General features: G+C 44.1%; 1 protein-coding gene across 3 annotated transcripts in view; it reads right to left on the minus strand.

Moving 5' to 3' along the window:
• FRMD4A (FERM domain containing 4A) overlaps positions 1-26,823 on the minus strand; it is a 204,342-nt gene that overhangs the window by 129,417 nt on the left and 48,102 nt on the right. For all 3 annotated transcript variants that reach the window (XM_063099750.1, XM_063099752.1, XM_063099749.1), the window contains exon 3: positions 4,122-4,216. In XM_063099750.1, the coding sequence (XP_062955820.1) occupies positions 4,122-4,216 (95 nt within the window). The remainder of the gene's footprint in view (positions 1-4,121; positions 4,217-26,823) is intronic.

Raw genomic sequence — 26,823 nt, forward strand, 5'->3', positions numbered from 1 at the left:
CTAAAGTTTCTAAATACTTTTTAAAATGTTTATTTTTTTAAAAAGATAGACACTTATTTTCAGCATTAGATGAGCAATTCTTAAAATTTATGACAGGAGATACAAATTAAAATTTAAATACTTTATGGCAATCATGACTTCAACTTGCGGTGTCTTTGACTATTTCTGCTGAATAGTCTCAGAGTTGTTTAGTTACAGTTTTTGATGATGGGGTCCTCTGTCCCTCTCCCCACCCCACCCCCAGCCAACAATTAAAAAAAACAGGTAAAACTTGGGTGTTAAACCAGCAATGGAAATATTTCAAAAATAAAATGTAAAAATGACTTTCTCTAAATGAAAATCTCATTTACACTGTTTGTACACATAGGAACACTAAATCTGAACTTTAGAGTTGGTTCTCAAACTGTTAAGAATGGAGCGTGGAAGGGAGAAGGTCTATAACTTTGCAGGCCCCTGGGATGTGTCCTTACTGGTTCCAAAAATCCAATGTTCAGGTAGAATCAGCTTCTCTTCTTGCATCGGGAGGGAGGGAGCAGAGGAAATTTACTCCAACATCCCCTCTCTAGAACAGGGGTTTCCAAACTTGGATGCATGTTAGAATCAACTAGGGAGCTTTGAAAAATCTCAATGATCAGGCCACACCCAGAACAATTAAGTCAGAATTTATGGGGGTAGGTCCCAGGCATTGGTGTTTTATAAAGTGTCCTAAGTAATTCCAATGTGCAGCCAATGTTAAGAACTACGACTCTAGCAACGCATAAATAAGTATTTTGAGATCAAATTTATACCAGATTCTTAATTTGCTTCAGAATATTTTTAAAGACTGCCAAAATGTCATTGTTTGCACGTATCACCACAATTCAGGTCATTTATAGATGACCTCATTTATATCTCTTTTTATTAGGACAGAGTAAGTAAAAAGAGAGGTAGGCTAAATGCAATTGAATCCTAGAACAGAAAAAGATGTTGGTGGAAAAACTGGGGGAAGTTGAATTAAGTCTGTAGCTCAGTTAATAACACAGTACCAATGTTAATTTCTTAGTTTTGATAAATGCAACATGGTTTGAAGATGCGGACATTTGGGGAAGCTGGGTATATACAGGAACTCTCTACCATCTTTACAATGCTTCTGTAAGTCTAATTATTTCAAAAGAAAAAGTTTAAAAAATTGAATTAAAAAAGTCAAGGCAGAGTTGGTATTGACGGTGCAAAACTGTTCATTAACAATTTTAAATATTTAAAATATTAACAATTTTAAATCTTAAAATTAAAAAGTTAATTTTAATTTTAATATTTTAACAATATTAAATATTCTTGGGCATAATGTCCTGCACTGTGGACTTAGACACTTTATCAATGAATTCAACTCGTAGGGTGAGGGAAACTTGGGGAAATTTCCAATTTCCTGTCTACATTCTGCTTTATATATCTTTTCTCCAGTTTCATCTAGATCCCCAAAAAATGTCAACAGCAGTTAATTTCAAAAGAACCACTGATAATATCTGACCTGGGAGTCATATATTCCACTATTAGAAATTCTACTATTAGGAATGATAACACTGCGGTAATAAAATCTTGCACTTGTACAGTACTTTATAGTTTGTTTATATGCACTTTCTAAGCATTAATCTTGTTTGATTTGCATCAAGAAATAGGCAAATACCTGTGGTACACTAAATGCTTTCATAAAGAATGAAGCTTCTAGTGCATTTTATTATAAAACACCTAGCATTGCACCTGTATAAATCAAACACACACTCAGCTCACAGTACACAAGCACAATTCGAAAGCACAGTTATTAAAAGATCCCGTGTTAGTGTCAAGTGGTATGTAAAGGGAAGGCAGGGGACATACTATAAAGCTGGTGCTTACTGACTTATGAATCCCCAGTCCAGAGCTGGTCACACTAATTGGTGGGGGCAGCTTTTGTTTTTCCCTTTCCTGCCAGGAAAAGGAGAAAAGTTTGGATTACCAAAGAGGCACCCGTGATGTCTGCTGGCCCAGGTGCTGTCTGGCTATGGCTCACTGCCCCTGAGTCACGGCCACCCCTGTCCCCCTCTGTTTCCATCTCCTTGTGCTAGTGTCTCCAGTGCTAGTGCTACTGGTTCTTGATTTCCTCTGGGCCCCCGCGGTGCATCAGGCCCATCTGGCCGTTAGCGTTGGCCAGCTCTGGCTCTTTTCTGCTCACCTGCAGCTGGCTGCCCGCCACGCCTCCCACCCTGGAGAAACCCTCCACCCAGACTCCGGGAAGGTGGTGCAGATGGCAGCACTTTCTCTGAACCATGCCAGAAGGAGGACTCATACCCTTTTCATCACTGTCCCCCACGAAGCCAGCATGCTGCCAACTCCACTGCTAGAGGGAGTGAGATGATTTTCTCAAGCCTGGCCTCTATGCATGCATGCACACACACGCACACACAACAAACACACACACACTTTGCTGGCCGGCACAGAGAACCAGGCGTAGCTGGATGGGATGACTGGACTTTGCGGTGTGCACTTCCTTTCTGTGATGTGTGGCTTTCATGCCCTGCCTCTCCCAGGAGAAAAGTGACTTCCTACCTTGCAATCGATTCCTTCTGGCCAGTGCTGTTAGGGCAGCCACTGGGGCGTCCCTCTTCCTCTTCCGCCCAGGAGAACATGCTCATTGTTTGAGTCTTGTTTACTCAAAAGTGAAGTCTAATTGGGACTCATCTGGAGTTCACGGGCTCTTTTAGTAGAGTAAACTTACTTGGGAAATGTGAACAATGGAGATTTGATTAATTGAAACTTATGGTTTCCTTCTAATTAGTGAAAAAAGTAGGAAGAGCAATGTACGAGGTTTACAGTGATTCTCAGGAGAAAAGGGTAGAAACATTTGCATGTGTGAAAGTAATTGTTCTAGATGTGTATTTGTTTAAAAGCACTTTTATTATTATTACTGTGTTGGCTCCTTTCCACTACAGCTTCTCTCTTGCCTGCCCTCTGGCCCAGTTCCCTGCAGGCTCCAGGGACAGGGGCTGACCTCAGCGCCCCCCCTATTTCTTGAAAAAGATGTGGGGTTGCTTCTGCTTTCTGTTCCTGAACACATCACCACCTACAATGTCACTAATTTATAGTTTCCAGTTTGCCCAAGTCAGTCCCAATTCACATCCCCTTTTATTCACAGCATCCTAGTTCAGATAATAAATCATATGGCCACCCTGTCCGTTTGCAGCTCCCCAAGGCTCAGTGTATCCATGTGCAGATACAACTGGTCACCTCTCCTCCTGACCAATGTGGATGCCGCCTGTTCTTGCTTTGGAGCCCATCCTGCTTTGATGGCAACGTTCCTGGAGCAACAGCTCCCCCATACTGTCTTGCTTAGCCACTAACCTAACTCTGATCTGTTAGTATTTTAGAAAATCATCTCTGTAATTCTAAACATTCAAAGGAGCACACACGCGTGCATGTGTGTGTGTGTACAGAGGAAAATGAGTATGAAACATTTGCTTAGAGTAGCTTATTCTTATCTAGGAATTGGTGCAGATATTCACTGTACTCTTTTGATAACTTTTGCATTAAGAAGAAAATTGAAATTTTAGTAAAGATATTCCTTACTTCTATTGCAAAACACCACGTTATAAAGCCAAACTGAAAGACCATTGAAAGCAAATACTTCTCGCAGGATGACTGATCTGAATTTTTGATTTTTTATATTCTCTTTGCTTCAGTTTAGACAGTGAAACTGCACAGACACTTTTCATTTTGAATTTATCATCAAATTCACTTCCTGTTATTGTTATTCCCACACTGGAAAGAAATGTTTAATTTCCAGAAGTTTTCATTTAACTTTAATAGAAAACAAACCCATACAGATCTACTTTTTAAAAAAAAAATAAACATTTTGGTCTGAACACGAATCTGCTTGATTATAAGAAGTAGTTTACCTAATGATTTCATGATATTAGCATCACCCTAATTATATCCTTTGGCTGTTCCAGGCATGATCACAAGGCCTTTGAAATTTGAATGATGAACTTGGACTGACCCCAGACCCCGGGACCCAAGTGGCCTGCAGCTGATTTCACTGCGGACGTTGTTCAGTGCAATTTCAGGTTCTGAGCTTTTCCTCCAGGTTCTGGGGGCCGGGCAGCACTTACGTCTCATCAGTGAATGCTATTCCAAAGTATTCCTTTTCCTTCAGGTTGAAGTGAGATGCCACGAGGTCAAGAAGCTCCTTGGCCAAAAGCTTGGGCTGGAGGGAGAGCAAAATGGAAAAAGGGTAAGTGACCAGAGACGACTTCTCCTAAAACATGCAATCTCAGGCTTCTATAATGTTTTCAGTGGAATGTCTCAAAGCCCAAGTATATCAATGCATATGATTTTTATAAATCCCAAAAGAGTAGACAATGAGGACACCGCTGAGCAAAGAGCAAGTAAAGGGTCTTCAGCGGATTGAGACCTTCTGCCTTGTTTCCCCAGTTTTGTTCTTTCAACATATGGTACTTGTCTTTGGCAGGGCTATTAAACCCTGTGGCTTTCCTTCCCCACATTTTATGCTGAATGGACAAGAAGATGCCTTATTTTTTAAAAGAAATTAATATACTTAACAAACACTTATATAGTTTTTTGCTCTGTGACAGGCACTGTTCAAAGCACTTTACAAATATGGTCCGCCCTCTGTGTCCACGAGTTCTGCATCCCAGATTCAACCAACCACAGACTGAAAATATTTTTTTAAAGAAAACCAATAAAATATAAAAATACAACAATAAAAAATAATACAAATAAAAAACAATACAGTATAACAACTATTTACATAACATTTACACTATAAATAATCTAGAGATGATTTAAAGTACATGGGAGGGTGTGCATGGGTTATATGCTAATGCTACATGCTTTGGATTGAATGTCCTCTCAAAACTTAATCCCCACTGTAACTGTTGAGGGTGAGAAATCCTATTATGGTAATTGAAAGGTGGAGCTTTGAAGAGGTGATTAGATTGTGAGGACCATGCCATAGTGAATGGGTTAATCCATTTGATGATGTAATGGCAGTCGCTGGCATGGTTCTAAGGGCTTTAAAAGGAGAACATAGGAGAGTCTCTCTGCTCTGCTATTTTGCCATGTGGGATCCCTGTGTCACTGTCACCACCATTAAGGCCATCACCAGATGTGTTCCCTGGACTTTGGACTTCCCAGCCTCCAAAACTGTAAGCAATAAATTTCATTCTCTTACAAATTACCCAGTTCCAGGCATTTTGTTATAAGCAACAGAAATGAACTAATATACTACACTATTTTATATTTGAGCATTCTCAGATTTTTGTATGCTTGATGGATGCTGGACCCAATCCCTGTTGGATATGGAGAGACAACTATACCAGCATCTTTAATCCTCATCACAACTTGATGAGGTCATCTTATTATTAATCCCCTTGTGCAGGGAGGAAACAGCACCTGGAGATTAAACAAGTGTTGGGAGGGACTGGGATTTGAATCCTGGCCATCTGCCCTCAATCACTCTACATGTTCCCATAATTTTACATACAAACAATACAAGTGCCCTCCTGCAAGAAATGTTAAAATTAAGGTGACAGAGCCTTGGGAATAGCATTTGAGAATAAACTAAAATTTTACCCTCCTTTTACCTTTTCACAAGAGGAGAGCAGTCTTCACATAAGTATTTGTATGTTTTGTTATAAACTCTTTCTTTAAAATCTCTGTCAATCTAAAGAAGTACATCTGAGCTTGAGGCATAAAATCATTGCAGATGTTTGTGAGCATTGTCAATACGTTGTTCACCTTGGTCTATCACTATTGAAATGGCCACAGAACACCAAGCACTGCAGTGTGGGAGGAGGGAAAGCCTGTCTGATGGAAATATCAAGCTAAAAGAGGTATTTCTAAATTACTTCCAGGTCATGCCTGGGAAAACACATTGCCTTTTCTCTAGGACAACTGCTCTATTCCAAGCATATTCATTGGACATCTCCAAGCTCAGAGCAAAAACAGACTTCAGAAGAGAACATGTGTATGTATCTAAGTATGTGTGTGTGTGTGTGTGTGCATTTATGTGCATTATTTTCAGTCTTCCTGAGAATATTTCCTACTCTGGAGGTTATCTTTGTTGCATTTCTGTGTTCAGAGACTGGATAAGATATAAATCAAGTTACATGACAGTTTGATTTCTTATTTCACTTTTTGGGTGCTGCTGTGGATTGAGTTGTGTCTGCCCAAAATTCATATGTTGAAGCTTTAACCCCCAACACAATGGTATTTTGATATGGGGCCTTTGGGAGACAATTAGATTTAGATGAGGTCGTGAGAGTGGCCCTCATGATAGAATTAGTGCCCTTATAAAGAAAGACATCAGAGAGCTTGCTTCCTCTCTCTTTCTCTCTCCCCACCATGTGATGACATGGCTAGAAGGTGGCTGTATGCAAGTCAGGAAGAGAGCCCTCACCAGAAACAGACATTGATCTGGGACTTCCAGCCTCCAGAAAATAAATTTCTTTCTCACGAGAAAATAAATTTCTGTTGTTTAAGTCACCCAGTCTGTGAAATTTTGTTATGACAGCCAAGCAGACTAAGACAGGTGCACTTCCTTTAATTCAACAGACATTTATCTATTGAGTACCTACTGTGTGCAGGACACTAGCCAAATGCTGCAGGAGATACAAAAATGAGCAAGAAATAGCACCTGCCAATAAGGACCTTCGACTTTCATCAGGGCCACAGAGTCAGAGCTAGTGTTCAGTTTAAAAAGCCCAGGCAGGTGCCTGCCACCCTTTGCTGCCTGGTTCCTAGGCTCAGGGAGGTGACCTCAGGACCCTGAGGACCATCAATCTACCAGTGAAAACCGATTCAACTGACAAGAGTGGGTTTGAAGTTATGGCGGAACTTCCTCCCCAGAAGACAGAAATTAGCAGGGGAATCCATCTTGATAAATCAACCCCATCTTATAATCTGTCCTTCCATTCACACTAAACTTTGAGAAAGTGAAAAAGCAATCTCTGGAACCACCAGCAAATTCAAGATTTTATGTCAGGGCCTCCTTCATTGATAGCAGAAATTCTACCCTGGGGGAAGACTGAGGGGTCAACATAGCACATCTCAGAATGTCACTGATGAATTATGAGGTAGAATGCAAGCGAGAGATCCTGAAGCATCATGGAAATGATTGCTTGCTTAGGGGCCAGCACTGTCTCCCCACCAGAAGGCATCCGGCTGCCCAGTTAAAAAGCACTGAATGCACTGGTTGTGACTGGCTAAGGTAGTGTGGCTGCTTTTTAAATTGCAACACGGAGATGCTCTTCAACTGACGATGGGGTAATGTCCCAATAAACCCAATGTCAGTTGAAAATATGGTAAGTTGAAAATGCATTTAATACACCTAACCTGCTGAACATCGGAGCTTAGCCTCTCCTACCTTAAACATGCTCAGAACACTTATATGAGCCTATGGTTGAAGAAACACATGACACTTAGAGTGTCAGCTGTTTACCATTGAGACCCCATGGTTGACTGGGAACTGCTGCTCACTGCTGCCACCCAGCTTCACAAGACAGTATCACACCACATATCGCTAGCCCAGGAAAAGATCAAAATTCAAAATTCGAACTACCTTTTCTACTGAAAAATCCTAAGTCAAACCATGTAAGTCAGGGACCATCAGCACTATAATTTTCTTGTTCAAACAACTGCCATCCCTTTCAAAGTAGACACAAAATTTCTAAGATGCTTGCTATTTCTAAAACATTTTTGGTAAGATTTTTGGGTTTGTCCTTGAAGCTTGTGTCAGATTTGTAAAAGCACCCTCACTGGTGATAAATCTTTCTGTGCTCAGAACAGATTCGATTTTTTTTTCAAAGGTCAAATGCCACATGAAGTCCAGTCTAGTGAATGGGAAGCGAGGAGGAGGAGTGGGTGGTCATGCTGGGTCCACCCTGTTTTCTAAAATGAGGTGTGACTATAAAGTAATTATCGTGGGTTCTTGGGCACGATGGCGAGAGATCCAGGCCACACTTGCAAATGACAGAACTAAGATTTCTTTCTCTTTGAGAGTTCAACTTTAAAGCAACATCTCAATGGGCTTGATCAGAGATGCATAAGTTTACCCAGAAAGAGGAAGAATTATTCGCAGGGCTGGTATAGTTAATCCATAACCTGCTTCAATGTATTCACTATTCCATGGAGTGGGTGGGGGGTGGATGGAAGGTGGGGTGTGCAGAGGGGGTTGACGGAGCAGTTTGGGGGGAGGAAGACAAACTGAGGAAGCAAATGTGATTATAGCCAATAGGCATTGAGTATTTGGGCTCTTTACCCAGTGGTAAGGCCTTTTAAATGGCAGAAATGGAGGTATGGGGTTGCTTTAGCTGATTGTATTACATTTAACTCTTTTTCTTCTAATTCCGTGCCCTCCGAGGAACTCACTGAGGCATTACTATGTCGTGGATATGGTGCTGAGCATCCTCACATGTGATCTCATTAGTGTCTAAAATAGAGATGATCATTCCTTTGCCAAAGAAGAGTCTAAGGCTTGGAGATGTCAGGCAGGCAGTCCTCAGTCTCCTAGCAAAGCCGAGATCCAAAATGAGGTCTCGATACACACAATGGAATATTATTCGGCCTCAAAAAGGAATGAAATTCTGACACAAGCTACAATATGGATGAACCTTGAAGACATTACACTAAATGAAAGAAGTCCCACACAAAAAGATAGTGTATCATTCCTTATATGAGGTCCCTAGAATAGGAAAATTCATAGCAACAGTAGAATAGAGGTTGCAAGAGGTTGATGTGCCCTGAGGGCCCTGTCTGGGTAAGGATTATACACTCATTTGAAGCCAGGACACTGACACCATGGATTTATACATCAGTACTTTGAACTTGGTTAATACGAGTCTTCCCCAAGGGTGAAAAATTAGGTGTCTGGGCTTCAAACCTAAAGAAATGACTCCACACACTGAAAAATTCATCAGAAGAATGGATACTACCTTGGGGGCTTGTGGAGACTGACTTTTGGTCTCTCCATGGTGACTTGTCCTTTTTACATAGGAACTTCTACAAAAAGAAAACAAGTTTTCTTGGTGCCTTAAGAACTGAAGGCAATTAAAAGGTTCTGGGCAGTAGTAACATGACGGGAATAAACATTATCTTCTCAAATGAACTCTTTTTCAAGGATTGCACCTACATGGATGTGTATCTTTTGTTAAAAAAATTACAAAGGTCAGTCTCATTACTTTATATGACAGTTATTCTAGATCATGCGTGTGGCCACTCTCCATCAAGAAAAGCCTCCATCTGTCACCCACAACTTACAAATGGAGAAATAAAGGCAGTGAAGAAGGTGACAATGGATCCCGGAAGACGCTGAGGTTACAGCTCCTGAATCTGAATGCCTTTTAAAAGCCACACACTTTTTCCGTTTTCATGGTGACCGGCAACAGCCTGGATGGTGGCTGCTCCATCTGTGAGAGTGAGAGCTCCCACCCAACACCTGAAGGATGTGTGGTGTGAGCAAGATATAAACCTCAGCATTGAAACCACTGAGACTCTGGGGTTTATGTGTCATCATAGAATAACCTAGCCCATCCTGACTGATGCAAACACCAAATCTTTGATCTCTGTACGGTTGGTTTAAAACCATTTCAGGCATCAGCCCCTTGATTTCCCGATTTTGCAAATGAAGACAATATCCCACCTTGACGTGATGGTGATTAATGAACTACATTGTTCTGAAAGTTTCTTAAACTCATTTAGAGAAGGTTGCTGAGTAAGCCGAAAGCTGTCTGCTATTATGCACTTTGAAGGGATGTTTACAGAATCCTGCTGATTATAATTTGCCAATTACTCATGCAGTAAACGTTTGTGGAGCTTTGCAGGGATCGGGGTGGGAGCGAGGCCAGAAAGGCAGCCTGTAGCCCAATCAAGTTCTCCAGGACAAACTGGGCAGGAGCCTAAACACCATCAGAATCAGGCAAGAACTGTGCATCCTGGGTTAGAAACAGCCTCTTCTGGGTCATTGGTGCCAGCCTGACCCTACAAGGTCATTGCATTTAAGACTGACGTTCTCTCAACCTGTCATGAACTTTATTCACTCAACATTTTCTCTGTTCTCTTTTTCTTTCTCTGTCTCAGCCTTTCCATTGTGCATCTAAGCTTTCATTCCTCTGTATATCTGACAGATAAAATCTCGTTGCCTACACCCCCCTCAAAACGCACTGCTTGGCGGTGCTGCTCATGCGCTAACAGGATGGAATTTCCAACAAGAAATGAGCTTGAAACCTGGACTTCAGCCTCGTCCTTCAGGAGGGACTTCAGCCTCCACCATGCACATCTGGGTTCCGAGGGCTCTGGACTAGTTCAGTGGGAACCCTGCACATCCCCAGTATATCATAGGTTCCAGATTAGGCCCTGTCTATTTCTTGGCCTGCCTTCCTCCAGGTGGGACATGACCAGTAGTAATGCTCAAAATAGCATTTAACCTGTGTGCACGGCTGACAGGTGCTCTGGGCACATCCACAGGACAATGGTCCTTCCAGGAGTCAGATGATGAGGGCACCTGGCACCTCTCCAATTCTTCCTGGAATAGATTTACCATCGCTTACATATTACACCACCACTTTAAGCCTTACAGGTATATATCCCAGATAGATGATCATGGACAAATAGTATAACCTCAACCTCTCTGGGCCTCAGTTTTATCACCCATAAAATGATAAACTAGAGTCGATGAAAATGGATCCTTATCTGAAAATACTGTTCTTTATGTTATTATTAAATTTATCTCCTTCTTTTCCTAAAACTACCCAGCCTCCTCAAAGTTCTTATTCACTCATTCTAAAAAAATTTTACAACCATTTGCATCCTCCATGATTTCTTAACGTCCTGTCTTTCCTATATTATCTCAGGCAAGTTACTTAACCCCTCTGTGCCTCAGTTTCCTCAGCTGCAAAAGGGGGATAATGACTGTTTCCATATCACAGGCTGTGATGAGGACTAAATGAACAAGTAGTGATCTACATGATGCACTTAGAACGGTGCCTGGGACATAGAGAGTGTTATATATGTTCATTATTTCAGATCCTCATGACCTCATGTATGAATTATAAAAAAAACCTTCTAAGTGGTATTGAGTTCTAAATGCCAGTGTGGTATTTAAAGCCACTCTTAGAATCTAGCTCATCTACCTATCCAACCTCACCTTTGCCCAATTCCTTACAAAAATAATCATTTCTGTTCAATCTAGCTGTATTGGACTAAAGAAAATACTGATGTCATTTTCATTTCCAAATCTTTGTGCACACCATCCTCTCTCCTTCCCCTTCCCATTTAAATTTTATCCTGTGCCAAGCCCTCTTCTTCCAGGAAGTCCTCTTCATCATCCCACCTACAAATGGTCTCTCTCTCCTTTGAATTCCCATATCATTCACTGCATGTACCTCATTTGTGCTTGCCATGTATGCTGTTGTGTGGTGGTGAATTTTGTATGACATGAGTTGTTGCCCCCTATCATGCACTGAATATCTTCAAAAGGTATGTGCACATCCCAATCCTGGAACCTGTGACTATTACCTTATATTACAAAAGATGTGATTAAGTTTCTTGCCAGGCAAAACTTATCCAATATTATCCAAGTGGGCCCTAAATGCCATTACATGTCTCCTTTTAAGAGAGAGACAGAGAGATTTTTGAAATAGACCCCCACACCGGAGAGAAGACAGAGAGGGTGTATGAAGACAGAGGCAGAGATTGGAGTGTCTTTATCACTGGAGTCAAGGAACTCCAGCAGCCATCAGAAGCTGGAAGAGGCAAGACACCGATTCTCCATCCAAGTTGCCTACAGAACTGCTGGAGAGTAAGTTTCTGTTATTATCAGCCACTGAGTTTGGACTATTTGTTACAGCAGCCACAGGAAACTAATACCCACTCTCAGATTGAAGCCCCAAAGATCTAGAACCTCCCTTCCCAATCCCCCCAGTTCCTGGCATACTGTTCCTACTTGCAGGACACTCAGTATTTGCTGGCTGTTTGAGACATGAGTGATCTCAGTTCAAAGCCCTTTTTTGGTATTTGTGTTCCCTCTGTACAGTTCTGGTGACATTCTGGGCAGGGAAAGTGGAAGAGCCTTTGTCTCAGAGCTGACCCTGGACCAGTCAATGGCAGAGTGGGCTCCACCACGGCTGGCGGACTCTCCCTCCGCAAATCACAGATTCTAAATCAAAGGAATTGCCACTTCTGAGTTAACTGCATTGAAAAATAAAATAAAACCTCAAACAGCAACCATCAAACGGCTCCCATCTGCACTTTGGGAGCAATCATAGCTGTGTCTGAGGACCGACCCTCTCAATTCTCCCTTCTCGCCAAGGGTGTTTTTGACAATTCACTTGTCACTGCAGGGTGCCAGGGGAGGGGACATGCCCATCCCGATGACACGGCCACAGCTGGGCTCTGTGCCTGACGCTGCCTGCCCCCCGCCCTGTGAGATGGCAGAGAGGGTCGGTGGCGGGAGCAGGCGGAGTGTGGCCAGTCTGCCCCTTCATCCTCGACAGGAGGGGCTGGGTTAACTTTCCTGACAATCCAGAGGGAGGGAGGGGGTGAGGGGGGCTGCTGGGGTGGAGGACACCTCTCTGAAGCCCTGCCTGTTATCCTGTTTCCTCGCCCTCACCCTGGGGCTCTGAACAGCCCAGCAATTGTGCTTATTATTCCTGGGGAGGGGACGTGAGGAGGGGGCGCGGGATGCAGTCACTCTGGGCAGCTTCTGTGCAGTGCAGGGATGTGGGCTGAGTGGCTGCTCCCCTCCCCCATTGCCCTCTGGGTGCTGCACTGATTGGTGGGAGGCTAATGTCCTTCTGCCCTCTCCCAGCCTCTCCCTGATGCTGTGGCAGGCGACAAAGGAAGGCTCCTTCCTTTATGCAGATTGATGTGGAGAACGATGGGGCCTGCAACTTCTTCTCTCCCCAGTACCCCAAATAGGTAGGGGAGGTCCCAAAGAGAAGGTCAGAGAACCTCTATCAGGCAGCAAGCTGGTCCTGCCAGAGGGAGTGTTTCTCTACCCCGTGGTCCATATGCACCTGAATCCAAACCCATCAGTGGACATGAGACAAACCCTTCACCTCCAGCTTAGGAGTGAATGGCCGCATAACATCACAGCAGAGCTGGCTGCAGACACGGTAGCCGATAATGGCAGTGACTGTTGAGTGCAGCATCTGTCCCAGCCTGTACTGGGCACTTCTCATAAATTCACTCAGTCAATCCTAGAAACCAAAAATCTGTGAAGGGGATGCCAGGATTACCCCTTTCTGATAAAGGAGGGAACCAAGGCACAGAGAGGGAAGTAAGTTGCCAAACTTCCACAGCAAAAGTGGCAGGGCTTACACTACAGTCAGGTGCAGGTCATGGGTCACTGGATTCTGTGAAGAGCAAGAGACCATGACCTGGGCCACTTAAATCACACGGCAGGAAAGGAAGGCTCAGAGGGGTCCAGGCACCTGTCCAAGGACAGGGAGGTCACCTTAGTTAGCAGTAGAGGTCGGGCCAGCATCCCAGGGCCTAATCACATTCTCTGCCCCTCCTGATAGTCCACTTAGGTAGGGACGGAGCAGGTCACAAAGCTCTGAAGCAGGAAGAAAGAAAAACAAAAGTACACAGAGGAAAAGGGGGTGCTGGGAGGAAAAGAACAGACTATGCTCAGGTCTAGATGCACTGGGCCCCCTCCTCGGGGGCTGTTCCTCTCACTTGGGGCTATGATGCACCAGCATGCCCCCCACTCCCTACTCCACCTGGTTCTGGGCTGCAAACTCTACATACATCACCTCACTTAATCTTCAAAACAGTCCTGCAACAGTCTAGGGATGAGGACACTGGGATTTAGAAGTGTTCAGCAATGCACCCAAGATCACAACCCCAAAGGGCTCAGGGTCTCCAAGGGGCGTGGGTTAGGGCTGACTCCATAGCCTCACTTTAAAAAATTTTATTTATTTATTTATTATTAATTTAAATTTAAAAAATCTTAAATTTGACAACTAAAAATTGTACTTATTTATGGTGTACAACATGATGTTTTGTAATATACGAATACATTGTGGAATGACTAAATCAAGCTAATTAACAACTCCATCACCTCCCATCCTTACTTTTTTTTGCAGGGACAACATTTAAAATCTACTCCATTAGCAATTTTCAAGTATGTGCTACACTGTTATTAACTATAATCACCATGATCTACAATAGGTCTTCTGAACAAAGCCTTGTTTTAAACACTGGGGCATAGATTAGCAAGTCACAGGCTACTCTGAAGTCAAAACGTTCAGGAGGGGTTTGCAGTTGCTTTTTCTTGAATATAACAGGATTTTGCTAGAGAGTAAGTTCCCAGAGGGCAGGGACCACTTTTTACTAATATTTGTAGCTCTACACATTAACACAGCACCTGACACCCAGAAGATGCCTAATAAAGGTTTCCTATTATGAGAACGGGGTAGACTGAAGGGTGGATTATTCACTCGTGGTACCAGCCCAGCAGGGACACAGACACGGGAGAGGATGAAGCCTGGTTTGAAGCAGAGAACTGCTAGGCAGAGCTTGTGGCACCTCACAGCTAGACGGGACCAGATGTCATATGCTGAGTGATGCCGGGGTCACCAGGTTCAATCAGATCGTACATCCCCAGGCACCCAGGAGGGGGTTCCGTGATACATACTTTGGCAATGTTACTTGTCTACTCAAGGAAGGACGTGTCCTGAAGGACGTGTCCTGTCCCAATTCCTATCCCCCATATGAATGTACCTCTCCCTCCCACCCCGACTTCTCCCCCAACCAACTATAGTCAGAGTCGGCTCCTTTAACTGCTTCCCCCCTCTTCCCCTTTTCTCTCTCCCCCTCCAAGGGACTCTGCCATTTAACCTAGAGATGGGGACTCCCTGGCAACAGCCTTTTCAGTGTCCTAGCTGTTCCACCCCTCTCCCACCATTCCTCTTTAGACTTTTATTCCCTTAGTGTCTTCCTCTCATTTCCACATAGCTCCTTCCACATTGTTCTCAGAGCATTCTCTGAGAAGCTTGGGTTGTTATCAGCCTGGGAGGGACCCTTTCTCATCGTGCATTTGAATGATGCCCAATGGGAAGGCTTTGACAGGCGTGCATAATTACTGCTTCCCTAGAAATGCAAAGTGCTCGCCAGCCGGCTGGGGAGCCCACTGTATTCAGGATCCCTCCTGGGGACTCTGAGAGGGGGCAGGTGTTCATTAGGGATATCTCCTTATTAATAGAGTAACCCCCAGACCCCAGCTTGCTCATGGCAATGTCACTAGGGCTGTTAGTCCACGGTGACTCCCCTCGGCCACCTCTCTGCATCAGTGAAACGAAAACTCTGTTTTGGTGAGGGGAAAACACAAAAAGACACGCAGAACTCAACTGCCTCTGCTAGATAGGGCTGCCAAGTCTGCAGCCCAAGTTCTGAGATACCTATTGTGAGTATGAGGAGCACAGCTTCATCTTCTCAGGATTCAAAGCTTCATCTTCCATGGCCGTCTTGTCTACCACTTCCATTTTTTTTTCTTTAAAAAGAAGCCTGCTCTGCACACAGTAAGGACCCTATCTCGTCCTACAAAGAGGAATAAATTACCATTTTGGATATAACTGCCCGTACATTTACTGGGAGGTGAAATAAGTTCTCTAAGATCAAACAACACACTGATAGACTGGTTACCTTTCTAGGGGCCACCTGGCACCAGGGCCAATTCAAACCAGTGTCTTCATGACACTGCACACTAAATAATCCCACTTGTTCAGTGCTCAGGGAAAATCTGAGAGGGGTGTCATCCAAGAACATGGGGAGCAGCCCTTGACACTGGAGTTTTGAAATAGGTTCTCCATGGTACGTATAGACCCATGAAGCCTTAGGAAAGATTCAGTCATTTGAACAGTTAATATTATAGTCAGCACTAGCTAGGAGCTCTTAGGAGTTCACTAGTAAAGGGGTGGTATAGCAATAGCGCAGAGAGGAAGAGTAAAGGTGGGGCCATTTTCAGGGACAGGTAGGTTGCTTGGTACCGTTCCAGTGTAATGGGCCAAAAGGGTGGCCCCAGTGATACCTCCTGTCCTTTGCCCTGTGCGTGGGTGGCATTGGAGAATGTGGCTCCATGGCCGCCATATTGGATAGAGAAAGTGTGCCTCTGTTTTGATGGTGGTGACAGTCAGGAATTCCAAGTGGGTTAAAAAATAATAAGATAGTGCTGTGATTTCCCTTAAATGTAAGAGCCCTTTCATCAAATCTGGGCGGTGGATTTGTAGTTGGACTACAGGGCTTCAAAACCCTATTCTTCTGAGGTGTAAACTGATCAGCAACTACCTGCACTTTGAAACGTTGGGACAATAACGCTTCATAAGATTGTTTATAAATTATCATTTATAAACTATTTGGTGCATGATAGGTGTTCCCATCGAGGGTTCCCCCTTTCTCCTTAATCGGTAACTGAATCCCTATAAAAATTACTCATTCCCTTGTCACTTTGACAGGGACCGTCTCTGACCAGAAACTAAATCCTCTTTGGAGTGAACTGTCATCCTTTATCTCGGGAACCATGAATAAATCATCACTACATGGTAGAGTACAGAGAACAGACTACTTTCCTTGGAATTAACTTATTTGAGTAGCTTTACCCTAAATAGCACACTTTCTTGGTCCTAGTGTCTGCTCAGTAATACCCGCCCCATTCACGGGAGAAATTCACCTTCTCACATCTGTCTCTGGCTATTGCTTCTTTAGGGTTAAAATCACATTTATGGCTAGAAGAAGAAGATGTCTCTCTCTGGCTCCAGTGATTTGCCCCAAGACACAGCATCGGTTGTCAGCATTTTAATTTGGAAGCTCCCTAAGTCCTGTCCCGGTGGCTCCTTATCCGCACAGTTCCTGCAGATTGCTGGCAGGTACATGCTAGAGAGTTACATCTTGCTCTGCTGATGATGTCATTTTCAACACAATTAAAAAGGCACTCTCACTGGGGTAGAAGAGTAATGAAAAAGTACACAGATCCTGGTCTCCCAGGAGGCTAGGGAGCAAAGATCCACTTTTGGCTGGAAAATATTTATTCCTGAAGAGCAGTTTCATGGAAGTCAGACAAGCAAAGATGCAGAGACAACACAGCCCCCTCCCTTCCGATATGCTAATTAAGTGGATGAAAATAAATGATACACAGAAAACTTGTATGTTTCTAATACCCTTGTTCTTGGACCAAATATATTATTTTATTATTTACCTACATCCCACTTACTTCAAAATGTTTAGAAGAGGTTTACAGAATTTTAAGTAAATTTTAAAACAGGGGTATTAAGAACTCAAATACGACAGAGTCCATCAAAGAGGATCAGGACATGAGATTAACTAATTCCTATTGCCGGGTAGAGTTTGACTGTGGAGGGAAATCCCAGTAGGATACAGGGCTTTGGTAGCAGACAAAAGAAGTAGGTACATTCATTCATAGAGCAAGCCTTTTCCTGAAGTACACGCAGGAAGTCCACACAAGGTACATCAGAGAGCATGTCTTCCACACAGTTTCTGGGAAAAACGGAAATGTAGTGGACATGAACTGCTTCATAGAGTAACCCCTCAAAAACCCCACACATGGGCACTTTCTGCACCATTCCCAACAGCTTGGAGCAGATTTAAAAACCACCTCCTGAAACCAGATGGGATATTCTGGGTGAGACCTGATGTTAGATATTTATGTGAGTGAATTAGGCCAGAAATTTTGGAGGCAATACTTTATTAGGTTTTTAACACGTGCTAATGTCGATCATTAGGCAGCTCGGCACTGACTTTCTGTCTGGGTTCTTAAGCCAAACCACGTAAGAAATAAAAAGTCAGTCCTAATTCAGCCAAAGTGAAACAGCCTCCTGCAGACTGATAAGGCGAGAGGAAGGAATGTTCAAAAAATCACGTTCAAAAAACTGAAAGCAGATGCACCAAGCCAAGTGTCCTCAGATCCGAGAGAGGGATTGGAGGTGCTGGTGTCATCTGCCAGGAAGTGGTGAATAGCTTGATCTGGGTTTCCTCTTGGCGGGTCTGCAAGCACATCCCCAGGAGCAGGGAAGGCTGAGGTCCGCACACCCAGGGCTGGGGTGGTGGTGCGCTGGGAGGCAGAAGGGGTCGCTCTCCTCCCATTTGCTTCTGAGAGCCCTGTTCTTTAATGCTGGGCTCTGCCTATCCCTGCATAGCTGCTCCCTTGGTCTCAATGCCCCTTCCTCTTTCTCTAATGCCCAAAGTACCCTTTTTTCAAGACCCTGCTCAGTAGCCCCTCTGCAGAGACAGCTGCCTGGTCACACACCCCTCTCTCCGGCAGCTCTACACTGGGCTCTCTGGCCTGAGGCACTCAACCCACAACATTCCCATCTTTGTTCCTAAATCTATTTCTTGTCAAGGATGGCAATGTCTCAAGAGTAGGAAAAGTGCTGTGTAGATCTTTGTTTGCACAGAGCCTGGCCCAAATGGTCAATGTTAAATGACTATGTGGATGGGTCAATGAATGAATGAAAAGGTGAGGTGAAGGATGAAAGGTGAGGTGGAGGCAGGATTTTAGCAAGAGACACTTCCATATTGATAAAAACAAAGCAAAAGAAATAAAAAAAAAAAACTGTGTTCCCTCGACTTCTGTTCCACATCAAAGTCCTTCTCAATCTTCACACGAGCCTTGGGTGAACTCATCTGTTCTGCTGGTTCTAACTGCCACCAAATTCAAGTGCTTCCCAAGGACAGTGATGAATTCAGCCACTGCAGATCTCTGCTTGTTAATTAGTACTCCTCTAGATATGGGTCCATGTTAGGTCCAACACCTTCTCTTCCAGGTATTATCCTGTTAGCCCCTACCAGCCTTAATTAGTGGGGCTGAGGCAGTGCAGAGGGAGATCCCGCAGAGCCAGGATAAAGGTGTGCATCCCAGTCTTCACTTTTGTCACCTTGCCTGTCTCTCCTTGTCACAAGTGTTTCATCACAATAAATCAGGGGCCTGGCAGGGCCATCTGAAACATTTAACTTGAAGATTGCAGGGAGGTGACCCACATGCAGAGCGGAAGACCTCCTGACCCCTCTTGTTGCTGGTGCTGGAGCCTAGCAGTGACCTCATCTGGGATATGACTGTCCTCGCTCAGTCTCTCTCGTGAGGCCTGACATTCTCCTTGCTGGAGGAGAGTTAATATGCTTTACATTCATAACAGTGCATCAATGTGTAGAGAGAGAAATCATCACAGGCTATGACCTCATGGCAGCAAGTGTCACTGCCTGCCAGCCAGAGCATCTGTCAGGCACAGAGCTGTCACTCTTTGTCCCCTTCCTTTCGTTTGTAGGAGGGAGGGTCAGACTACCTCCCAGGTCACAGGCACAAAAGAAACTCTGTTGTCTGTGCTGCTGCCTCAATGCCTGTCTGACAGACTCCCTTCAAAGAAGTCAAGGATTCAGGATGGCAATTGCATTAGAATGAGAAGGTGGGGGGAAAAAATCTCCCTCCCTGAGCTTCTCTAAAGCCATGGTGTAGACTTTGAAAGAGCTCTGGGCCAAGATCAGAGACCAAGGTTCTTGTCCTGACTCTTCTGGACACAGCATCCAATGGTTGTAAGAGAGAAGCTGGGATCCACAGCCTACTCCCAACTGCCTCATTTAACCTAGTCCTACCCTTGCAGAATCAGCATGCAGCTTCAAATTAATGCAGCCCCAGCACTGCTGTCTAGTGCTTTATGAGACGTCTTACTCAACTTACCAGGGAAAGCAAGGCAGGGTGCTGAAAGAAAGGGAAGTTTGGCCAGGTATGTTCATGTTCAAGGTCACGCAGTGTGTGTGTGTGTGTGTGTGTGTGTGTGTGTGTGTGTGTCTGTGTGTGTGTGTATGTGCATGTTTGCACTATCATAGCTTTTGATTTTTCAAAATAATTCCAGACCTTTGTCTTTCTACCTGACACTTCTTAGCTGGACCAAAAGGCACAGAGAGAAAGCTGAGACACTCACTTTCACAGTCACTGCTGGACTTTTAGACCAAATGCAACTTGTCAGAGCTCCTTCAGATGACTCTGACCTTACTCGTTGCCATCTGGACACCTGGGCATCGAATCCCAGCCTTAAGAACTGAGGATCACTGTTAGAAAACAGGAAGGCTTCTGTCTTAGCCCATTTGTGCTGCTATAACAGAATACCACAGACTGGGAAACTTATAAGAATGAAAAGGAAATTTATTTCTCACAGTTCTGGAGGCTGGGAAGTCCAAGATCAAGGTGCCAGCATCTGGTGAGGGCTGCTCTCTGCCTCCGAGCCTTGAACGCTGCGTCCTCCAGAGGGGAAGAGCATGGTGCCCAGGCATGGTGGAGGCAGATGTGCAAAAAAGGGCAAACTCCCACTGTCAAGCCCTTTCATAAGGGCATTAATCCAGTCATGAGGGCAGGGCCTTTGTCACCTAAACACCCCCCAAAAGGCCCCACCTCCCAACACTATTGCATCAGAGACTGAGTTTCCAACACATGAATTTTGGGGGACACATTCAAACCTTAACAGCTTTGGGTCAGAGACCTAGATCAGAATCAGAGCTTCATGAACTGTTGTGGGATCATGGCCAAGTAGCTTAACTTCTCAGAGTTTCAGCTTCTTTTTTGTAAAATGGGCACAATCCCACTGACATTCTGGAAAGTCATGGAGATCAACAAGACAGCATGTGAGAAATGGAATTAAGTTCTGGACACATGATTATAACTCATTGCTTGTTAATTCCTTCCACACCCAACCTATTATCAATATCCTTCTTCTGAGTTTTCTTCTCTGAGCAGGAGATCCCCCAGTTGTCACTGGCTGGGAACACCCTGGTGTTCACTGGAATGTGACCCGGTTGGGTGGACTCCCACCTCTACCAGAGTTCCTCCAGTCCAAGAGCTCAGGACTTTTTTAGATGAACCAGAGAAAAAAAATCTCCTCCTGGCACATAATCTTCAAGATGTTCAGTTCCTCACTAAGAGTGGAAGGAAAAAATCAAACAGAACAAAAACAATAATACAGCCCTGTCCTGGGCTTACGTTCTGACACAGGTGAGGTGGATCTGATGAGACGAGGAGAACCCATTCACCTGCTTGGATCCCCAGGGGGAACCCGGACACTGCTTTTCCTGCCTGCTTTTGACTGGTCCCTTTCAGCATCTCTGCCAAGATCCAGCCCAAGCCATCCTTCCTAGCTACTCGATTGAAGTGTGCTCCTGATGGACCAACAGCAGTAACATCAAGGACTGCGCTGCACTTGGAAGATTCCTTCCTCCAAACAGATCTTGTGCTTTGTTCAGAGCCAGAGGGTCTAGAACAGGAAGCAGGAGGTCTGTGCAGAAATGTCACTTGTGTGTTGTCCTAAATGAGTGACTTTCAGCCTTGGCAGCACATCAGAATCAGCCAGGAAGCCTAAATGCTGTAGGGATCCTGACTTCTGTGGTCTTGCGTGGGCCCAGGAATCCAATAACTGTAATGTGCAGCTGGGATTGAGAATCTGCTCTCCGGAAAGAATCACCGTGTTGCAGGGAAATGTTTCTTTGTGATGTTATCAGAATTCTGGCACCTTTTATTTACAGACTGCTTTGATATATAGGGTCTCCCTGGATTCAGTATTTATGGAGCACCCATATGGGCTGGGCAGTGTGCTGCATGCCAGGGACATGCTGTAAGAAGCCACAGTCTCCAAAATTAAGGAGCTCACAGAGCAGCCTCATGACTGCTGACATTTATGGGGCACTTGCCCTGTGGCGGGTGGTTAACAGCCCCGATTCTAGAGCCACTCAATGAACCTGTCTATAAAATAACAGTACCTATCTCATCAGAATGTTGTGAGAATTAAAAGCCTCATAACGGGGAAAGTCCTTAGAAGAATGCTTGGCATCTAGTAAGGTCTTTACAAGTGTCCAGCAATACAGACATTATTGCAGTTAATCTTCCGAACACACAGTATTGCTATTATCATTCTCACATTCAAAGTCCTCCAGCTATGACACGGGTGAGCTGGGCTTTACACCCAGGCATTTAGCAATGAGGCCCTAACTCTCTGCTTCTGGTGCTGCTTTCGGGGAAGAAAGAATAACTAAACAAACAAACAAAAAAGCCGCTCTATCTCCTAGAATGTGTGAGGGCTATAACAGAAACAGCACAGCATGACTTATTAAAAGTTGGCTGGATGAACAGTGACCCATCTGAAGGTGTGTGGACCCCCAGGGGATGGCCCTACAGAGGAAGTCAAAGACCTTGAGATGTATCACAAAGTTGAGATTGGTTCTACAGGCTTGGGGGACAAGGACATGATCAAATGTGACCACTACAATTATGTGGAACTCAAGAAACATATAATTACTCCTTTTATTTCTAGAGAAGCACTGAGGCTCAATAGAACACTCAAGGTCACAGAGGTGGCAAGGAGTAGAGTCCAAATTCAAACCTGGGGAGACCACCAGCTGAGCCCTGACATAACCTCAGTGTGAGACCACTGCCTCTCAGTGGGAAATGTTTAAAACACCTCTACTCCCATTTCAAGGAGAAGCTTCACTTAATGCCTTTTAGGGTCTCTCCATGCCCTGGCGTTCTTTCTGGGGGACCAATAGGCTGGGTGGTATCCCATGATCAAAGTCTGAGCTTTCAGTCAGGAGTAGAACATTCCAGAATGCCAAAGGGCTCCACTATTAGCAGGACCTGGCAGGAATCTTCTGTGTGTTCTGGAGGGAGAGTGAGTGTGGGTGGGAGGAGGCAGGAAAGGGGACAGCCTCCCACCGACCTATAACCCAGGGCTTCGCTGACCTCTCCCTGCCTGGAAGCCCCCCCAGCCTCTCTCCTTCCCTGGGAATAACTCCCATGGTGGGAGTGGCGGTGTTCCCATCTGGACTTCACACTGGCTGTCTGTCTTTCCCAGGGATCTCCTCAGGGCAGGGGGCTAACTCTGTGGCCTCTTTCAGGGGGCAGGTCTGGAAGGAAGAGAGTTTGGATTCTAGCAGAGGAGTCTCAGAATCTCTGAGGAACCATCCTTTCCTCTTCCTGAGAATGAACTGGTTCAGAGAAGGTTCTGTGAGGTTACTCTTTAAGCCTATTTGTGCTATGACAGCATATTTTACACATGGTGTTAAGTACCTCTTTACTTCTATCCCTTGAAGAGGCTGTGATGTGAGATTCTATGAGGAGAGAATTAACATAGACATTAAGAATTCCCTCACTCAGAAGGTTTTGGCTACCAAAATGCTTTCCAAGAAGGTTGCAAGGTATCAAGTACGTTTTTAAAAATTGTAAAACAGACATCAGCTAAAATTACCATCTTAACCATTTTTAAGTGTCTATCTAGTTCAGGATTATTGAGTACATTCACACTGCAGGGTGACCAATTCCCAGAACTCTTTTTATTTTGCAAAACTGGAACTCTATATCCATTAAAAGAGGTATCAAGTATACTTTAAAAGAAAACTAAATAAGCAATGTTTGCAAAATTGAGCAGGTGTGGCCTTCAAGGAAGGGTGAGGGTGAAGTACCCAAACTTACAGGCCTTTTTCAATGTCAACTCAGAATTCTATCATTTATCCCATTTCTATTGCCTGATCCTTCCCTCAGATGTTTCATGAATACAACATATTAAAAATGTAATAAATAAATATAATCATTAAATAGAAAAGTCAAGTTGTGCAGAAAACACAATAATTCACCAAGAATCTGACCCAAGAGTATCTTCTCCATTTGTAGATCACACCAGCTTTGGAAAAGGGATTCACATATTTTATGTTGTTTTTCTTAAATCTTTTTTTTTTTTTTTTTTTTAAGCAGTCCTGAAAGGAAAATCTTAGCTATCTGAGACACAGCTCGTTTCCTTCTGGCCCAAATTGGCGGGTAAATGTCATGTATATGTCACTTGAAGCAGGATGTCCTGCTTTTCATGTGCACCAGACACTTTTTTGGGGGCCATTTTTATTGACACAGGCCTGTGCAAAAGGTCTGACTCTAAATTTACCTTTATCTAAATAAATCACTACCATGACATTGAATTGCAGGCCACAGGCACAGGCAAACTTAGAATCTTCATGGAGTGAGCATATCCCATGACACATAACAGAGGGCACCTGGAGTGATGGTAATTACAACAGGTGAGACACATAATGTGGATCGTTTGTTTACAAAGCCGTCGAGCATGACAAAGCTATAGGACTGTTCATCGCTGCAGTCACACCAGGAAGAAAGGTATCCGTTCTCTTCCGCTTGTGGCACTATCTTTTGTACTTAGATTTGAAGTAATTGCCTTCATATAGGAGCCAGAGGCATCAATAAGGTGGATGTGTTTGAAATGAAACTTCTTTAACTCAACATTTGGAAAATAACAGAACCTTGGTAACTTCTGTGGACTTTGGATGACTTGGCTATACACCTGGGATGACATCAGAGAGCTTTCCCGGGAGTTCAAAGCACGATTGTGAAGTGTTTTCCAAACACCAAGAGAAAGAGAGAGAAGGTGGATGGAGCCAGGGGACAGCCTGGAAAGCGTGTGGGGTTGGACCCAGTGCTGATGTTTGCTGTGTGTCCACCTGCTCATGCCCGCCCTGTCCCACGCTGTCTGTGCCCTCCTTGGCATTATTTTCAGGTTCAGTTCCTGTTGAAAAGCCCCATTCCTGGGACTCTTCCTGCCCAGTCTTCCTGTCTCGGTGCCTAAGAAGAAGTGAAAGCTTCCACCCATGCTGAGTGTGCCCCAGAGCCCAGCATGCGAATTACCCACCACTCACAGCCCATGGTTCATTTGTGCCTTTCAAGTCCAGGACAAGATCTAGTGATTGTTCATGACCCAGAACACCCCAGCTTAGAGTCTGGGGGTAAAGACAAGAAGAAGTAAAAAACCAATCAACAAAACAAAAGAAACACTTGCCTTTCTTTTAAAGAGCTCCTAAAAATTCCTGCTGTGGTTTCCTGAGAGCCTATGAACACCCCGTGACAATCTGCTGGCCCAGCCATCACTGGACTGCATTGTGGTATCTTGTGACCAACAGTGTCAACAAGAAAGGATACTGAGTGGCTGGGAGTCCCAGGTGGGCTCCGGGAGACACATGGGGTTGTAGAACCAGCTAGAGACATTTGGATGGTCTCACAGGTTATACAGACATCAATCAATACGACCAAACTGTATGCTTTAAGTATGTGCAATTTGATGTTTATCAATTATTCCTCAATAAAGCTGTTAAAAATACTTATAACTTTTTAAAACCAAAAGGTAGTGTTGCTTGTGTAAAATTCAAACAGGAAAAGGAATCCACGGTGGTGCATACATTCCTCTCCCAGCCTCAGCTGCCAGGTCCCTAGTTCTAGGAACTTTTTAGACAGATGCTCTGGTCACACAGAGACAGGGTCTGGGTGCTTAAAAGTTAAGTCTAAGGTAGATGCACATTAGGAGAAAAGTAAGTTCTCTTCTCTGAGAATGTGCGAGCTCGTTTGAAGAGTCCAAGTATTCAGGCAGCAGAACCAGTTCTCTTAAGAAACCAGTCTCGAGACACAATGAGTTTGGCTTCCCTAAAACATAGCCCTGTCTGCAGACATGAGCTCAGTCCCTTGTCCTCTTCTCCAGGAGGAAGAAAAACGGGGAGAAATGAAACCCCTTACCCCTGAGGCTCCTTTTAGTTCCCCTAAGTATTAATTTCTGAATAGTCACAGGGCACCAGAATTTGAAAGCCTGAAATCAGAAAGAGAGCTTTTGAAGAGACTGACTTCATCCCCCAGGGCATAGGGAAGACTGAATTGATGTGCCTGAAATCTCTGGTCCAGAGAATAGTCTTCAGGATTACAAAGGGCATCAAGAGAAAAAGGAACGGAGCCCACAGGAGGTGAAAAGGGAATGGAGACAGATCCATGTTAACATGTCATACTTCCAGAAGGCTACTCAAAGCGGGTGATTTAAAGGAGTTCGAGAGAGAGCCAAATGGCTTTTTAAGCTGACAGGGTTAACATTTCCCCTCTTGACTATGCAAGACCTCATTCTTACCTCTGAAATTCATCTCTACTCAGTTTTTTCCTTAGTCCCACTTTGGCAAACAGACTCCCAGACAATCAGATTAAGTCCCCATGATGGCAACGTGCAGAGAGAACATATCTCTACAGTATCATCTATCAAAGACCAAGAGTCAGGCTGCCAAAGGGGGATCTAAGACGGAGGTCATTAGGATGTACTGGAAAGAAATATATTTTCTCTTCCTTTCCAGAATGCAGTCACTCAGCACAGCGGCAAACTTCACGGTGAAGCGTAGGGCTTTGGTATCAGACAGACTTGGGTTTGAGCCCAGTTCTTTTACTCGGGGAGCTGCATGAACTTCAGCAACTTAACTCTTTGTGCCTCAGTTTCCTCAACAGTAGAATGGAGATAACAAGCAACAGTTTCTCCTAGAATTATCATAAGAAATCAGTGAAAACATACGAGGGTATTTAGCAGTGTGCCTGGCATGTATTTATAATTTTATATACTGTTATACTATTTACATATAGTTATATACTCCTTCTGTATTCTTTTTGTTATTTGTTGATTCACTAAAATATCTACAGAGTGCCTACGGTGGGCCTGGCACAACCCAGCACAGCACAGACTTGAAGATTTTAGTTTTTCTTTAAGGAATGGGCATCAGTCTTTCTTGGAAGGGACTCCTACAACCTACATCTGATATTTTGGTAGCACCATAACTCAAAGCATTTTTATGTCATTTCCTTGATCTTGATAGCTTTCCTGGGAAGGAAAAAGAGGTAGTTTAGAAATCATCTTTTTTATTGTTATTGTTGGGAAAACTGAGGCACACAAAGGCCAAGTGGCTTGCTGAGAGCTATCTTGTTAGCCCCCGGTGGAGCTGAAACAG

The sequence above is a fragment of the Cynocephalus volans genome, chromosome 6 (assembly GCF_027409185.1).
Source record: "Cynocephalus volans isolate mCynVol1 chromosome 6, mCynVol1.pri, whole genome shotgun sequence".
NCBI classification, from domain to species: Eukaryota; Metazoa; Chordata; class Mammalia; order Dermoptera; family Cynocephalidae; genus Cynocephalus; species Cynocephalus volans.